This window comes from Melanotaenia boesemani, chromosome 21 (genome assembly GCF_017639745.1).
Source record: "Melanotaenia boesemani isolate fMelBoe1 chromosome 21, fMelBoe1.pri, whole genome shotgun sequence".
In the NCBI taxonomy this organism is placed as follows: Eukaryota; Metazoa; Chordata; class Actinopteri; order Atheriniformes; family Melanotaeniidae; genus Melanotaenia; species Melanotaenia boesemani.
The window spans coordinates 5,461,391-5,478,783 of record NC_055702.1 but is presented as its reverse complement, the minus strand read 5'-3'; the positions used below and the strand labels follow the sequence as shown (position 1 = coordinate 5,478,783).

Sequence of the window (17,393 nt, the reverse complement as noted above, 5' to 3'; positions counted from 1 at the left end):
ACTAATTATTTGTGTATTGAGTTTTTTTTTTATAAGCTGAGAGACAATACAGTTTTCATTCAGAAAATTTAACAATTTAGAAGAGATCATGAATCTTGTATTTTTATAATCTTTTATTTTTATGGTATAGAAAATACTGGCCGTGGTTAAATTATTTTAAACTTTCTACGATTAATACATATTTAAAGCATTTGATATTTCTGATATTTTAATAACAAATTTAATAACCAGACAGTGTTTTTGCCTGGTTATATTTTAACAAATTAAATAATCTGTAAACAGTGGGGGATTTTCCGTCGGCTGATGAAAGCTTACCACTAGAATGTTCTACGCATGCTCTGTATGTGCGCGTGTTTTGGTGTTAAGCAAATGCTGCTAGGCTAGCCGGGCCAGCTAGCAATTTTGCAAGTCATGGTGGGCCATTCAGTGAGAGTAGGCTGCAGATTGCTATATCAAACAGCACTTTGGAACTTTTAATGAACCCGGACTAAACTGCAGGTCTTAGATGATAGCGGAGTTGTGGGCATGAAGACACGTTTGAAAAATCTTCATGCGTAAGTATTAAATTAAAAGGTTTCAATTAACTAATATCTGCGCCGAGAAGTGGATTGCAGTTTTTGTTGACATGAGCTAACGTCAAATGAGACGATACAAATATTATTTTTGGGTGAATGGCTGGATACAGTTGTGCATCTTGTTTAAGGTATAAGTTACTTTAAAAAGTAGCAAAAACGGGCAAGGTAGTTAGCAGCAAACTAGCTCTAAAAGCTAACGCAGTTTAGGGCTTGACTTCCAGTTTAGCATTTTCTTTAAACACCGCCTATTCTCTATTCCTATTGGTTGGGAGTTGCTGGAGTCATGTGTCGTCGTTACTACTGGGGTCTGTGAATGGCTATACAATCTATCACTCATCTTTTCACCACTTGTTGCTAGGGAGATTGTTTGATGCTAGCTACAGCGGAAGTAAAGAAGTAAATACTAACGGAGGCACCTGGCATTTTTTGGTTGTAAATAGAGCTGCTATTTAACCTGTTTATGTTGCGACGCGTCCTGTAATAGTTAATTTATATTGTGTGATTAGATGATTGTACATGTATATTTTTAGTAGTTGGTTACAGCTATCGTTTTAAGGACAAAGATAGGTGCAGCTGTGCTGGAGGAGGGAGGGACCCTGCCTGCCACCCAACGTTGTCGTTGGTGCGTGTGCGAGCCAGTCCAGCGAGTTTTCTCGACTCTCATTCACCTTCAGCAGCACCCACCAGAAGTAGTTGTCCTCTCAAGGGTGGGGTGATGTCCAAAGCTTTGTGTTCATCATCTCTGCCTTGCTGAAAATCCAAGAATGAAAAGGCACTACGCGGTGTGAACCGACATCACTTCTTCAATCTTGGGAGGATGAAGTGGTTGCAGGGGGTTAGCAAGTCCGTTTTTTGCTTTATACTATGTTTAATATAAATATAGGTAGGTAAGACTTGGGTGTCATAGGCTGAAAGCATTGTTTCTGAAGTGTGTAAACTGATGCAGTTTGCAATAGTGAAACTGAGTCTTTTTAATCTTTTAATTTTGTCAGGAATGGAAAGATGAGAACCTTATGAAGAACAAACCCTACAGACTGGACTCTAAGAAGTGGACACCTCAGCTTGGATCTTACACACATTTTAAACATACCTTATCCTGTTTAAAACCCTTTCCCCTCTTTAACCACTTTTATGTTTATGTATCTTTTTATGTCTTTTAGTGGTAGCTCAGAATTGTTGATCAAAGGAAATTGGCCCCATTTTTGTTTTTATCTTTTACTTTTACTTTTTGTTCCTTTGTAAAGAAATGCTTTACCTGAAAAAGTACTTCACAGAGGGCCTGATTCAGTTCACCATCCTTCTGAGTCTCATTGGGGTGCGGGTGGACGTTGACACCTATTTAACTAATCAGTTGCCCCCACTGAGAGAGATCATCCTGGGGCCTAGCTCAGCCTACACCCAGACACAGTTTCACAATCTACGTAACACGCTGGACGGCTATGGAATCCATCCAAAGAGTGTGGACCTCGACCATTTTTTCACTACTCGACGACTACTAAACCAGGTGCGCCAGCTGGATCGCCTGTTCGTGCCCAGTACCGAGCTTAACACCTGGCTAGTGCATCGTGACTCTGAGACTGTGGTATCTGCCAGCAGCCAGTCCAGCCCCGGCATAACCCTGGACAATGGGGCCGGCCTAGAGGACGTTAACAACATTGACGCTACCCCGGCCATGAGGGGAGGAGGTGGAGCACCTGAATCCACGTACAGCTTGAATGCAGCGGACAGCAGCCTGGGAGCTGTGGCCTCAGAGGGCAACCAGGAGCAGAACACCAGGGATGGCAATGACGACCTCACCAAAGAGGTACTACAGCATGTTTCTGGATTTTCTCTGCAAAAACTAGGAAAGCATCTACAGCATAATAAGCATCTTGGCAGATGCTTGTTGTCACAGTTGACACCCAAATTTCCCTGAGGACTCTCCAAAGGGATTAATAAAGTATTTCTATTCTATTCTATGTATTATAAATTAAAATATAGGACTGTGGATGTCCGTCTGAATAGACCCAGCATGAAGAATCTTAGGTTAGGTTCATCAAAGAAAGTAAATATTGTGATTTTTTTTTTATTTAGGGGTCAACTAAGGACAGCAACAAGATATTTAAAATTTATTTGTTAGTCTAAAATGTCATTTAACAAACTGTATTAACAATATTTTTATTTACCATTATTTAAGCTTCTTAAAAAGTTAAGGTGGGGCAAGAGAAAGAAATGCAGTTGAGATTACATTACACCCAAATATTTTTTTTACTGTGTACCCTCATTGTGTCAGATATTTTTAGTCAAATAAGTTGAGCCACATTCATAACAGCTGGTTACATGAAATGTCTATCAACAGTCTAACTTTAAGATTCAAAGGAAACTTGCATCCCTTTATTTAGTCATTGTACAAGGAAAATGTAATAATGGTGTGTTTTTTATTTTTTATTTACTTGTCTGTAGTTTATTGTCTAATGTATTTAAGACCCACATAATGGCTAAATTGACACAGTGGACTTTGGATCACATAAAGCTATAGACTTTTAGTTTTTTCCTGATCACATGATAACCACCATGTCAAAGAGTTTATGCCATGGTTGCATCATCTGATTTGTGTTACATGATCTGCCCTTCAAAGATTCATTGCAATGAAAGAAGACTGCTTGCATAGCCTAAAGTGGTAGTTTAGACTTCACTCATTATAAAAAAGTAAATATTGTTAGTCATATACAACCTGAATATGTTGAGTACCTTTTATACAGTATCAATTAGTTTTCAAAACAAAGACTGTATATCCAGTACTTGGATTTTAAACTAACTCATTTATTTATGGGGCCATTTTTCAGTGGTTGCTGTATGTTTTTTCCAGGACATTGACTTGATTGACATCCTATGGCGACAGGACATTGACCTTGGTGCTGGAAGAGAAGTGTTCAACTACAGCAACCGTCAGAAGGAAAGTGAGGGGGAGAAGCCCAACCCACAGGAGAACAAAGATGGGAACGAGGAACAAGAGAGCTGGAGAAATGGCATAAACTTACAAGGGGCTCAGCCAGTGGATGGGGAAACTGGAGAAAGCATTCCAGAGCAGGTTTGTTAAGACTAAATGGTCCATAGGTGCCATTCTTTTCTCTATAAAGAGGAGGTACATTTAACTGCTTTATATCTCTTCAAAAAGAAATTAAAACTTGTAAGCTGCACACGGTCGATAAGACACTTTTTTGTCCGCTGAGTTTCAGTTTTTATGAATGTAGACACATTTCTAGTTTCTTTTCACCAGGTGCCTGAAACATTGTGAGAGGAAAATTTGTGCTCATCTTTAAAATTACTCTCTTTTTATGACAATGTCATCTTGGTGTTGAGTCACAGCAGTGGTTGAATTCAGTCCAGCATGTGTAGTTGCACGTGAGCATGAGCTCATTGTTACAAATCAGACTGCTGTATAACATTTTCAGGGCTTCAAAATAATAAGAATTGTCTAGTTGATCAGGCTGGTCTGTGACATATAGACTGATCAACCACAGCAATTAAACCGCCAGGTGAAGAGAAAGAAGGATCATCTCTTTATCAAATGCTATGCAAGAAAAGCTTATTTTTACAGAATCTTTTTATTTGCATTGAATCTTACAGAGCTAGAGTAGTGCTGTTCCTCTGTATTTGTAAGTCTGTAAGTCACGTGTCTTTTTTTAAGACACCAACAAGAAGTAGTTTTTAACCTAGATACAAACTAAACAAAGGGGAGATAGACACAGCAATATGACAGTCAGGGGTGAATGATTTCCATCCATAATCTGCTCAGTTGAACTGGACTACAGTATTATTTGAAAGGATTTGATTTGAGCTAGTGTAAAATCAGACATCCAGACCCTGGTGGCCAGTAAACAACGGACTAGAGATTCATTAAAATGGGAGGATTGCAGTCTTCTTCCAAGCAGTCTGATGTGGGTAATTTGTGATATGAAACAAGATGAATAGGCCCCTGGTCATGTACTGTTCAAAGAGCGATATCTTGATCTGCATTTGCAACATCTATCCTGTATTTATGCACTTCATTTTGTGATTTGCTCTTTTATTTTATTACTGAAGAAGCAGAGTTTGGAAAATGTCAAAGCAGAGATGCTGAGCTTGTGCACCACAGCACTCTGTTTTGTAATAGTTCATTTATAAAATGTAAATGAACTGAAATAGAGTGCTAGAAAACACTTCATTTTGTATATTTTAAGCAACGCTTATAATGAGTTTGCACAAGATTATTGTGAAAATGAATGATGATGGATGCAGACACAGTTTAGGCATAATTTCAATTCCTTCACTTGACCCTACAACTCCATTTTGCAAATAGATCAATCCATAGACGTGATCTAGCCATCCTAATGGTCCCCAACATCCCTGAATAATGGGTAAATTAATACCTAATAGCGGTGCCTTATCTCTGCAAAAGGGATGATTTTTATTTATTTTAATTTAAGGTTTAAAACCACCCTTATTTATTGTGTTTCTTTTCTTTACCAGTTGCAAACTCTTGGCTCACAGACTTCACTGTCACTACAGGAGTGCTTGAGGCTGTTGGAGGCCACATTCCCTTTTGGAGAAGACGCTGAGGTAAGAATTAAAAATGTGCAATTGTTTAATGTTCAATGTGCCTGCTGCAGAAGGGTTTTATGTAACATTTTTTATGTTTTTATTTAGTTTCCAGCCCCTATTGTTACCCCAGAAATACAAATTGCCAATGAAGAAGTTCCTTCCACATCTCAGGGTCTTCCTCTGGCACCACAGCTGCCTGCAACAGAGCCTCAGTTAGACCTGGAGCAGCAGTGGCAAGATATTATGGCCATCATGGAGCTACAGGTAAAATGTATTTGCTTGTCCATTAGGTGTGGGAATTTATAGAGGCCTCACAAATCAGCCTTAGAACAACAGCAAAAAACAAAGATAATAATTATGTAATTTTCTAATGGACTCTGTTCACAGGCAATGGAAGTAAACAACACTTCACTCCCTACAAACGCCAACAGTGCACGTGCCACAAATGGGACAGTTGAGTCAAACACAGTGGGAAACTTTGAAATTTCCACACCCTCAACTCCAATAAACCAGGATGTCAGCCTTCACCAGGCCTCCCTTCCCAGCTGCAGCCAAGACTTTCCCCAGATTTTCAACTCCCAGCTGGACTCTGTAAGAATCACCCCAAGAACCAGCATGGTCACACTTTCCTCCAGCAACTCCACCAACATCAACTCCACGTTTGGAGCCACTAACTTGACAGGGATCTTTCTCCCACCACACATAAACAGTTCCAGTAACAATGTCACAAACACACCTGCCCTGCCAGATCCATTCGCCACACTTCTAGAAGAGTCCATGCTCGATGAAATCAGCCTGCTAGATCTCGCCATGGAGGAGGGCTTTAGCCAAGCCCAAGCTTCCCAGTTGGAGGATGAGCTTGACTCAGATTCTGGTCTATCACTAGACTCCAGCCACAGTCCAGCTTCTCCAAGCAGCTCTGAGACATCCTGCTCATCGGCAGCTTCTTCCTCCTCAACTTCTGCCACCTTCTCAGAAGAAGGAGCTGTGGGCTACAGCACTGACTCTGAGGTGGCCACTGTGGAGACAGAAGAGGGTGCTGTTGGGGGTTATCAGCCTGAGTATAGTAAGCTCTGCCGTATGAGCTATCAGGACCCCTCTCAATTCCATAACCTCCCTCAACTTGACAGCATCAGCCACAATCATACTTACAACCTGCCACTCTCCTCTGCCTTCTCTGAGCACTCAGAGCTCCCCATTTCAGCAGGGAAGAAGAACATCCGTGACAAACACAACTCAAAGCTCCAGCCTGCTCAGGACTTGCTTGACAAGCACGCAAGTCGTGACGAGCGTCGAGCCAGGGCCATGAAAATCCCCTTCTCCAACGAAAAGATCATCAACCTGCCAGTTGAGGAATTCAACGAGCTCCTAGCCAAGCACCACCTGAGCGAAGGCCAGCTAGCCCTTATCCGTGATATCCGCAGGCGTGGCAAAAACAAGATGGCAGCCCAGAACTGCCGCAAGCGCAAGCTGGACGCCATCATAAATCTGGAGCAGGGCGTCCAAGACCTGAGGCGCGACAAAGCCCGTCTGCTGAAGGAGAAGATGGAGTTCATTCGCTCCATCCGGCAGATGAAGCAGAAGATGCAAAGTCTGTACCAGGAGGTGTTCACTCAGCTACGGGACGAAGAGGGCCGGCCCTATCCTCCCAATGAGTACTCGCTGCAGTACAGCGCTGACGGCAGCGTGCTGATCATGCCCCGCAGCATGACCACAGCTGAGCAGAACCGTAAGCCCGAGAAAAAACAAAAAGACAAAAAGAAGTGAGGGTGGACATACTGCAGTTTATTCTATCACTTTGCTAAATCTATAAGAAAGATTTTTGCAGATGCAAAAGAGATGTCCTTTTTTCCTTTAAGAAGATTCTGGTGAGTAGAAAACTGGCGCTGACTACTTCTTCTGCATTAGTTTTCTCCCTTTTCATTCTACTTTTTTTCCCTTGAAACAACTTTGAAGCAGAAGTAGCTCTTCCTTTGAGTACCAATGTTTCATTATTTAGATGAGAAGAAGGGGATTTTAAAGGAGAAATAATGAGCTATTAGGAAGAAAAAAAAATTAGCCGCTCTTGATCCTTTTGCACCAAACCACTGAGGATGGAGATTTGTAGGGTAAAAGAAGGGACTACTATCAAGAAGGTACAGTAAACAAATGTTGGCGACAAGGATGGCTGGAATACCTATGCACCGAAGGTTTTAAAGGACTATCAACTCACACCCCAACCTGGAGACTTAAGTGATTTTTATTTTATTATCCTTATTGGTCGCTGAGGCTTTTAAGTTTAAAAAATCTTCAGGCAAAGAATAGCATCTATGGTTGTGAGAGTTTAGATACCAAAGGCTAAAGGAAGTCCGTCGTTTTAGGATGCCATTAACACCTATACTAACCAAAGGTTGTATGGTGCACATTACGTGATCTGTATACATCCACGCTCAAACACTGCAATCTTATTCTGTAAGTTTGTCAAGTTTTTGAGTCAGTTTGTTGGTGGCCACTTAGTTTGGAAGGCCCAAATGGATAAGTTGGACGTTGGGATGTGAGGAGGCTGAGTGGACGTGGGCTGGCCACTGCTAAAAGAGGCATGGAGATGAAGTCCTGCAGGAAAGGCAGCAGGATTATTTTATTGGGAGGAGGCACACTGCATTGCAAAATGTATCAACTTCCTTATAAATTATACATAGCTCTGTAATTTGTCTTTAAAAGGCTTGGCTGTTTGCATTTTGCCGTGTCTGTCGCTATTCCTTCGCTGCAGGTTTAAATACAGGGGCTGTGTTTAGGAAGGCTCTTATTAACTGTTCATAATCTGTAGTATAAGCAAGGTTATAGGTCTAGTCACATCAACTTTATGTAAAAGTCTTCGCCTTTCTTTGTTGATATAAAAACTTTGCACGGAGCCTGTGATTACAAGAGGAATTAAACATACTGTGATGTGCCAGAAGCTCCGGAGAGTACTGTATTATTTAAACTAAGCCCAGCTATCACACATCCCGTTTATAGGTTATTACGTTTTTATTTTTCCTCTTGGATGCCCCACTTTGAGGATTTACACAAAACCGGTTCAGTTGATGCTGTGGTGACGGCAGCGGCATCCATTTTTGAAGTAACCTTGCCAACTTTACTGGGCGCAAAGCCACTTGAAGTAATTTTTAAACTGCTGTAAAGCTGAGTTGTTGAAAAGTCATACTTTTTCTTTTTAAGTGTTTGTGTTGACAAAGTGAACCACTTTGTTATGAGTTAAAAGTTTGCGAATGTGTGAAATGGCAGTGTGTGTCATGGCCACTGTAATTTAATTGCCTTTATGTAAAATCTCATTATCTTCACTATCAAGGATTTTGAGAACCGAGGAGGAGCGTTCTCAAAGTAGAAGTGCTATTATCCGTCGATTTGAATGAAGTATGTCTGTGCGTGTATCACCCTATTTAAAAGATAAATAAATTAAAAATAGGTCTGTTGTTGCAGCTGAGATAGCAGTTAGGCTAGAATAATTACAAGAGGCTAAACAGAACACGCAACATTAAGACAATGTCAAAAAAAGACTGTTTTGAAAGGAGAAATGTCCTCATTAAATATGATATTCAGGCATGAAACTCTGGTTAACATTCACTTCAGTGTAACCCAGTGCGACACCAGTTATTAAGCACTGCTACTACTTAGTGCACTTTTTTGTCTGTCTTGTTATGTAAATATTTTTACGTTTGTGTTTATGATTTATGTAGTTTGTTAAATGTCTCCATAACAATCTCACCCTCTGCTTTGAGTTTGGATGTAGTTCCCTGTTTTGAGGTATTTGCTGGCAATCAAGAATTGTTTTTATTGATTAATAAAGTGTTTTTATTTTCACCTGTGACTCTTGTGTTGGTTGTCCATGCTTTATGAGTCAGTCAGAATATAACAAAAAAATAGAATGCTGTGTTGCAAAGAAAGATTAATACCTTAGCAAGGTGAAGCATATTAAAAGTTTTCAGTATCATAAAGGTGGTTCTGTTATAAAAAAAATGGCCAGATCACCATGGTAACTAAAGATGAGCACATAATCTCTGTGGTTTTCATTTTGTGTAAGGTTACTAATACATAAAATATGCCATTCTTTTATTGTTTGTTTTCCTGAGAATATTCCAGAGCTAAATCAAGTTGAAATAACCTTTTATTGTCACCATTGTAATAAGAGTACAATTTACTCTGTGCTTTGTCCTTGAGTGAGATAGTGTGCACTGTTGCTGGGAATGTCTGTGAAGTGGCTATGCTGTTGAAGATAAACGTCTTACGTCGGGGTTGTTTTTCCTCATTCTGTCCTTCAGTTGGGTCAAAACTACCCTGATCTTTCTCATTCATGTGTGTAAATGACTTTCTGCAGAAGAATGCAGTCTTTCCTTCTGTAGGCTGCTTATGGCATTCTGCATTATGGCTCGGCCTTCCTTGGAAGGAATAAAGCTATTAAATGCAACAGGTGCTTCAAATCTCTTTATAAGCAGACTTTCCACACCGTGCAGCAAACTTTAAAGTATTTGAGTGAAAGACCATCAAATAGGTGACAGAAAATCTGAGTGTATGTCACGTTACCATGACGCGTTACTAAGCAGTTATCGTGTAAAGATTTTTTATTTCTTGATTTACAGAAAGGTAGTGTAAATTTGCTCTACCACAGATTAAGTATTGTTGATAAAGACTTATCAATAAAAATGTATTTCCCTTTGATTTGGTCTGCTAAGTAGACAATTTCTGTTATGAGACTGTGCTGGAACTTGCAAAATGAAAAGCTTTATACAGCCAGACATTAACAGCAAGACTGCCTGAGCTTTCAACTATCACAACTAACAGTTTTCTGACTGCAGTCCTCTAGTCTCTCAGGAAATTAGTGTAGTTGTAATTTTTATGTGTGAAATGAAACATGCTTTTTTTGTTGTTGCACAGAGCCTAAAAAAGAAAAGTCTGTTATAATAATCAAAGTACCTGTTATCAGATTGAAGGGTTAGGTTTGGTTGAGCAGCTAAAAAAAGAAAAGGAGTGGATGTGTTAAATTTGCTCAAGTTAACCTGTTGTGTAATTACATTTAAGATTAATCCATAATAACCCTGTTAAAATGACTTGAGACACTACTGTAACAAAAAAATGGTTTATTCTCCAAAAGCAACTAGCAAGACACAGAAAAAACAAAACACAACAATGACTAAATTAATCACAGTCTTGTTTTTAAGCGTACACCAAAGTGGGAAACAGCTAAGATGAACTCAGTTTTGCTCCCAAAAGCACCAATAAACTGAGTTTTTAAAACAAATGGCACACCAAAGAAGTGAGAACAAGACCTCACTGATAAGCAATCACCATATAATCCCACATCATAGTTATTTGAGAAATCAAAATTGGAAAATCTTGGAGTAAAAAAAGCTGTTTTGGATAGCGTTTAATTTTTTTATGCTTAGTTAAAAAAATAAGGAGCAACTAAACAGTTTGTACATTTAACATGACTGGCTGATGTTTACTTCAGAAAATGTGATAAACATTCTTGTGGCCATGGATACAGTGAGTTATAGAGTAAGCAGCCCCATTTTGTGCCTGCTTACATTATTTAAAACAGAATTAACTGAATTGTAAAGGATCGGTTCTTTCTTTCTGCAGCTCAGTGAATGTGCCAACAACCGTCACTGGATTTCTTTGAGAGTTGGACGACAAAAAAAAAACAAAGAATTTTACTAACTTTCAATATTCTCCTTCAAGTGTCCTGAAGTGTTTCTATTCCTGCCACATAACCCCCTCCAGTATCAAACAATGGTTTAATACTGTTGATTAATTATGGCAAACGCCAAGTAACGCCATCAGTGTAACTCACTGTAAACAAGAACAGGGGAGGGATCAAATGATACACAGACTGGATGTAACACTGAAAGTGAAGTGACTGTAATGGTTACTGAAAATCAACACTGCGTTAACATTTTGTTTCATTTGAACTGGTTTTTGCTGAGCAAATCTGAAGCATACATATATATATATATGTTTAGATTATATCCACATAAAAGTTGAATCAAAGGAGTATAATAAACCAAAAGACAAATGAGTCCAATGATGTCTTGCTGGTCTTTGCATGCCTGCCTGTCCACCTCTCCTAGACCCCTCTTGGAAAGTACAATGAAGCTCAAAACTACAGTTTCTGTCTTCCCCTGACTCTTTGCCTCAGCCTGTGTTAGTTTTTGTCATCCTTTTTCTCGTCTTCAGACGGATACGAGTGCCAAGTGAGCCTCTCTTCGTAGAAAGAGATGACCACCTGCGGACACTTCACATTGGCCTCTTTTGCAGGCACCAGGTCGGCTTCGTCAGAGTTTTTCCTGTGCAAACGACAATAAACTTTATCAACCTGGCGCAAATAATTAGTGAAACGTTCATTCTCGAACGAATGGGAGAGTTTTCAGCTAAATGTTATTCATACAAACCATTTCATGAGGAACATGAGTTCTCCTGTGGAGTCTGTTGCGCCGATAATTCTTTCTGGATCAAGACCTCGGGCGAAGCCCCGGAGCTTCTCAGTCTGAGGATTAAATGAAGTGCAACACCAGTCATGGACTAAATTTTATTTCCACACATTTCTAATTTGAGAGTTGGTAACAAGAAGCATTTCTCTTTTTTTTTCCCATAAATATTTACAGTAAAATTGTCTTTCAAGTTGCATTTGGATGAAGGATGACTACAATCAACACCTGCCTCTTATGGGTCTTTATATTACCAAATCAACTAAGCTGGTCTGTGTTTTTTATTTTTCACGACCAGTTGGTTGCATTCTCGTGCAGGACTGCAGGTTATTGGTCAGCTGATGTTCAGCTGTAAATCTGCAGTTTGTGATGAGTTGCAACTCTGAATATGTTCTTAATGTTTTGCGTGTGTGTAATTATCTCTATAGAGATTATAGAGTTTTTTTTTTTTCAAATATCATGATACAACTGTGCTAATATAAAACATGTAATTTGCTTTCATTTCTGGGAATTTTAGAAAATAAAATTATGTACGAAATCCTGCTGTGGTGTATTCCGTGTCATATGAACATGGTAGCCAATCAGATGTCAGGATAATGCTAATATACTTGATGATTATGGGTTTTAATATTTTACTGGTTTAATGCAGGTTCTTGATCATTATGTTCTATCAGTTTAAGAATTTTTATTAGTTTTATATTACTTTTAGTCTAATAATTTTTTATCATCTTAAAATTTTTTTTATTGAAATCCTATTTTTTTTTATTTAATTTACACATTGATATAGTTTTATTCATATTTTATATTACCCTTGATGGGATTTTCCTTTAAGGTGCAAAAAGTATTGATGAAAAAGTACTAAAAACTGATGGCATTGTACTGAAAGAAAAAATGTTTGTCACCCTTCCCTAAATTATTATAACATTAAAGATTAGTACACTTGTGAAAGACTTACATCATCCTTTTTCTTCTTTGATTTACTTTCATCTCCTTCTGCCTCTCCAGCCGCCTTCCTCTTTCCATCGTGCGCCGATTTCTGGGACTGCAAGAATTCAGCAATCAAATCCGGACAGTCTAGGTTGTCTTCAGGCTCCCATGTGTTGTCTTCACTGCAGATTTAGGCACATGAAAGAAACAGTATTTAATTAATACATTTATTGCATGTTAAAGTTGTCAATATTGCCCATGATTTTAATGACTGAATCCTGCTAGCTGAATGTATGTGCAAAAAAGGTGACATAAAGAGTACAAAATAATGTCCAAAATACTTACTTAGAGAAGCCTTTCCACTTGAGAAGATACTCTACTCTTCCTTTCACCACCCGTCGATTCAGGACTTTTTCCACCACGTACTCTTCTTCTTCCTCTTCCTCCTCTGCCACATCGTCTGGCTTCTTATCCTTCTTCTCAACTGTAGTCATTTTGGTCTCTGTCGGGTTACAAACAAGGCCATGACAGGTTATAGTCCTTGAAGTCACACTTTTCAACAGCTTTAGCGCCAGAAAACCTGAAGCTCTTACTGCCTGCAGGCATTTAGACTGACTAGCAGAGTTTAAGATGTTCACATTCATTTAGTTCAGGCGTCCTGTCATTAAAAGATTCACATGGATGGATCACAAACATTTACAGTACCACATTATCCACATATATTAATCACTCCTTGACACACCGTACCGCACAATGACAAGTGATATAGAAATATTTATGTTGGAAAGTAATAATGTATAAAACCTTCTGTAACAGTGGGACCATCGTTAGTGGGTTCTGTAGACTGGCTCATACTCATCAGGTAGACCTGGGGACCAGCAGGTTCCTGGTCAACGCCAAGATTGTTGCATGTTGAATTCAATGTGGTAGAGAGGAGAAAACACAATTGAAGAGTGGGATTCAACAAAGAGGTACATGGGTGACAGTGTAAGGGACTGCAGATGGATAACCATTGATAACTGGGTTAAAAACTGTATGTCTATTCCGTCCCACATATGGATTACTAATTCAAAACTAGATTAATTCATCTGCATTGCCTCAAGTTACCCATGTACCAATAATCTTATCACATAAACGCACTGGATTTTTCAAAAGGGTGGAAAGTTGTTCCAAGTTTATATAACCTTAAAGATTCATTGTGTAACATTTAGGAAAGGGTCCCACGAGGACTGCTGTTCTGCAGGTTTTCAATGTGTCCCTGCTCCAACACACCTGACTCAAATTAATGATTAAGGTGTGTTGGAGCAGGGATGAAGCCCTCATAGGTTAATCACAGGCAGCTCTGATTTAGGGTGTTCTGGCAGCAACCCTAACCAGTCATAATTATAATTTATTATTATTTCACAACGTGTTTCAAGGGTGTGAAATAATGTAAAAGTAAGACTTTAAAAAATCCTTTAAAAAATTTAATTAACTTCCAAAAGTTCCTATCCAAAAACATACAGCATGCTGGGCTAATTGTCCCGCTGTCATATAATTATAGTTACATAACCTGGAATGGTTAAACCAAATATTAGCCAGGTTTCTATTGCAGGGAAAAGAGAAAAAAAAACAAGTTTCATTAAAGTGCAAAAAAAAAAAAAATAATATTTACCCACTTGAGGTGGTTTTTGCTCATTTTAGAGAAGACTTTTTAAACTTTGGGGGAAATATAACTGCTATTCACATCTGAGAGATTAAAATTGTGTTACCACCTGTGCTGGACCAAAATAAAGCAAATTCCCATGAATGACCAGCATCTCCACATATGATATCCCATAAATTCACAGAAATTAAAGAATTTCCTGCATTTTCCTGTTGTGGATGACCACCACAATTATTTAATTTACAAGGTTTGTTTCCCAATTGACACATTGTATTGCAAAAATTAGCAGTAGCAACCCTCTGGTGACACTATGCAGCCTCGTTCATTTGCTTCAAGCAATCAATGGAAATATGCCTGATTCAAATTTCTGATTTTGGAGCTATGCAAAAAATAGTTTCAGATTTGCCTCTTAAATGCCGGGTTTCACATGATTTCTCTGCCACTGTGGTCTCAGGCAAGCGAGGACTGCATGATTGCAACCTAAGCTGCTATACACCCATCCTACACACTAGACCTTTAACATGTGGCACTGCTGGAAAAATGCATTTCATGCCTTTTTACAGTTTTTAATTTTCATATATCTTCTTTCAAACTAGTGAGCAGATTTTCAAATAATCATTTGTGTTTAATATAATTTTGTTTCATGAACAATTGTGCAAATCGGCGCATATTTATTTAAATAATCCAGTTCAAGTGAAGTTAAAAGTGTGATGGTGATGCAGCGTAGTCACATGAAAAATCTTTCATTTATCAAAATTCTAATATTGTGCCAAAATTTTCACTTAGGTGGAAAACAAAATACACTAAATATTCAAGCTTCATCCTATGCATTGTATAAGTGTTTACAGAGGATTGTTCATGTAATTTATAGGCTGATTTAAAAGGTTTTACTTTACAAAATCAGGCTAAAAAAAGCTTCTTTTTAAATGTCCTGTTGATTATTTTATGATTTATAGAGAATAAATGTCGAAGAACAAACTTCCCTCTGTAAAAACCTTTAACATAAAATGTAATAGAGTTCAATAATATCTCAGTATAAGTAACCTGTTGGAGCTGTTTTATACCGATAGTCAGAAATTGCTACCCTATTCATCCGTGGTGTCTCGCTTTAATTCATATTTGGTCAACAATAAAATAACCAGTAGTTATTAATTTTTGCTCCTTAAAAATTACCCTGGAGCAGATCAGACTTAATTATGAACGCGCGTGTTAACTGCCAACGTCAACAACGGGAGGTTTGTTACACCTGACGGCACCGACCCAACAGCGTGTAACGCTACAGTGGACACAAAGGGCTTCTAATAAAATAAGCCAGACATTTACCTGGTCTTAATTAGCATTAACTCAGTGCCAAAAACCCTAATCATTTTTAGTGTTCAGTGGGCGTGTTCCTACCGTTAACTGGCAACAAAAAAATAATAAAAAATAAATAAATAAGTAAAAGAAGGAGAAGATGAACCGCACGACAAAGCCTGGGAGAGGGACCCACAGCTTGAAGCTAACTGGTCTCCATATTGCTTTGGTGGCATCAACTACAGTGGTATTCTCAGGGATGTTTCTCGGATGTAACCATTATTTGTGGTTATACATACAACGAAACGTCTTACTCAACCAGTGGTTAAAACGCGTGTGAGGTTAAATCATAGATCTAAAGATGCGCATGAATCTAAACAGCTCGCCAACGTTTTGCTCGTGCACAATTAAATGAAACAACACGTTTGGAAGGAAGGGGGGAAAAACTCACCGATTATATCAATTTTAACTGGTTATCTTAAAGTTCCACACACGCCAAATTCAAACAACTGGACTGCCGCTGTGTCACGAAAATACAATAATAACGCCGCGATTTATTTGTTGTCGAAATGCACAGCCGCTAGCTTGACTACTTCAAAATGTGTCGTTTCCGCCCCTTCGTCTGGTATGAGAGAAGAAGAAAACGTCCGGTAGAGCGAGGCGCTTATGTATTTTCACAGACTTCAAAGCGTATAGATGTACACTACAGGCTAACAGCAATCGCTCGTCTTGTGTGTAGGTGTTCTATAGATCTGTTATTGCAGCGCGCGAGCAAGCGACGGACTGGATCAACGGAACGGCATCCACTGCATGATACACTGACTACTTGATAAGTCGTCATGGGCATGGCTCACGGCTGGATAAACAAAGGGCCAAAAAGGGCAGGGGCCCCGGAAGCTCTAGCATTACACTATATATTTTGTTTTTCGCAAATTTGATAGAAACATGCACACAGAGGCAGCCTACTGTAGCCTCAAAGAAATAAATATATTGACCAGTTTACATTGCCACAGAGCTCTGTCTCAAAATTATGAATATGCATCACACCTGTTGTTCCTTATAAGGTTTAGTTAGATGTGATGCAGTCCCTTCCATTAAATTAATTTTGAAAAATACAGCCACAGTCTTGTTGAGCTACATTCTTCTAGTTTCATCCTTCCATTGCCATTAGTCTTTTAGCAGTAATATACCCAGTTGTTAGAATTTTTGGTAAAAAAATTTCCTACCTAGTGCTAATGAAGAAGGCAGCACCGGCAGTGGTAGCAAAAGATCAAATAAACTTTTTCCAAAATGTTTTCATTTTACTTAATGGCCATATACCATATGAGGACATTTCTTGCAGTGCTGACAAATATTCAAGTCTGTTATCACCTTACTGTGCAGTTAAATGTGGCTAAAATATGTTATGTGTATAAAAGGAAAGTTTAGAATTCTCTTTTTCATTGGTCTGGATGGTTTTGAAGGGTTTTCCAGACATAATGCCATTCTTCAGTTTTTAAGGATCTCCCTAAATCTGTATTTACAGTTCCTTTAAACTGCATTCCAGTTATTTTCAGTTGAATTGTTAAATAATTTAAAATTTTTTATACAATTTTAACGTTTTGTCTGGCATTTGCTTTAAAATTCTCTCGTTGTCTGTTAGTAGTAATCATGTGAGCATCTGTCTCTGATTATCCAGCTTATTGTGCTTGATTCCTGAACAAAAGATGGGGAATGCACATAGTGAGTGGCACCTCACTTCATGTGAAATTGTCATGATAAATATTGAAAAGATAGAAACCAGACATTTGAAACCCAGACAGGCTCCTTGATTTGGTACTATAATTAAATAATAAGCAGACTGGATAACCATTTTTCTGGGTCAGCCTAGCTATTTATCACACAGAAAGGAACGAGGGAGCAAAAATATACATTTTTATGTTTGCATTCATT

At 38.6% G+C, this 17,393-nt stretch overlaps 2 protein-coding genes across 6 annotated transcripts; one reads left to right on the top strand and one right to left on the bottom strand.

Moving 5' to 3' along the window:
• The first annotated feature begins 376 nt into the window (after positions 1-376).
• nfe2l1b (nuclear factor, erythroid 2-like 1b) lies at positions 377-8,975 on the top strand. 4 transcript variants are annotated; one of them, XM_041973844.1, is made up of 6 exons: positions 377-554; positions 1,568-2,379; positions 3,457-3,645; positions 5,067-5,156; positions 5,244-5,402; positions 5,526-8,975. In XM_041973844.1, exons 2-6 carry the CDS (start codon positions 1,822-1,824, stop codon positions 6,903-6,905), a joined length of 2,376 nt encoding a protein of 791 aa, XP_041829778.1. In that variant the 5' UTR covers positions 377-554; positions 1,568-1,821; the 3' UTR covers positions 6,906-8,975. The 4 variants fall into 4 exon arrangements, with proteins under 4 accessions (XP_041829778.1, XP_041829779.1, XP_041829776.1 ...); XM_041973845.1 differs by having other exon boundaries at positions 3,424-3,645; positions 5,106-5,156; XM_041973842.1 differs by having other exon boundaries at positions 378-554; positions 3,424-3,645.
• Positions 8,976-10,234: 1,259 nt separating this feature from the next.
• cbx1b (chromobox homolog 1b (HP1 beta homolog Drosophila)) lies at positions 10,235-16,174 on the bottom strand. 2 transcript variants are annotated; one of them, XM_041974449.1, is made up of 6 exons: positions 15,913-16,167; positions 13,328-13,409; positions 12,869-13,025; positions 12,552-12,705; positions 11,561-11,655; positions 10,235-11,455 (listed from the first exon to the last, which is right to left on the bottom strand). In XM_041974449.1, exons 2-6 carry the CDS (start codon positions 13,380-13,382, stop codon positions 11,314-11,316), a joined length of 603 nt encoding a protein of 200 aa, XP_041830383.1. In that variant the 5' UTR covers positions 13,383-13,409; positions 15,913-16,167; the 3' UTR covers positions 10,235-11,313. The 2 variants fall into 2 exon arrangements, with proteins under 2 accessions (XP_041830383.1, XP_041830384.1); XM_041974450.1 differs by lacking the exon at positions 13,328-13,409 and having other exon boundaries at positions 15,913-16,174.
• Between the last annotated feature and the right edge of the window lie 1,219 nt (positions 16,175-17,393).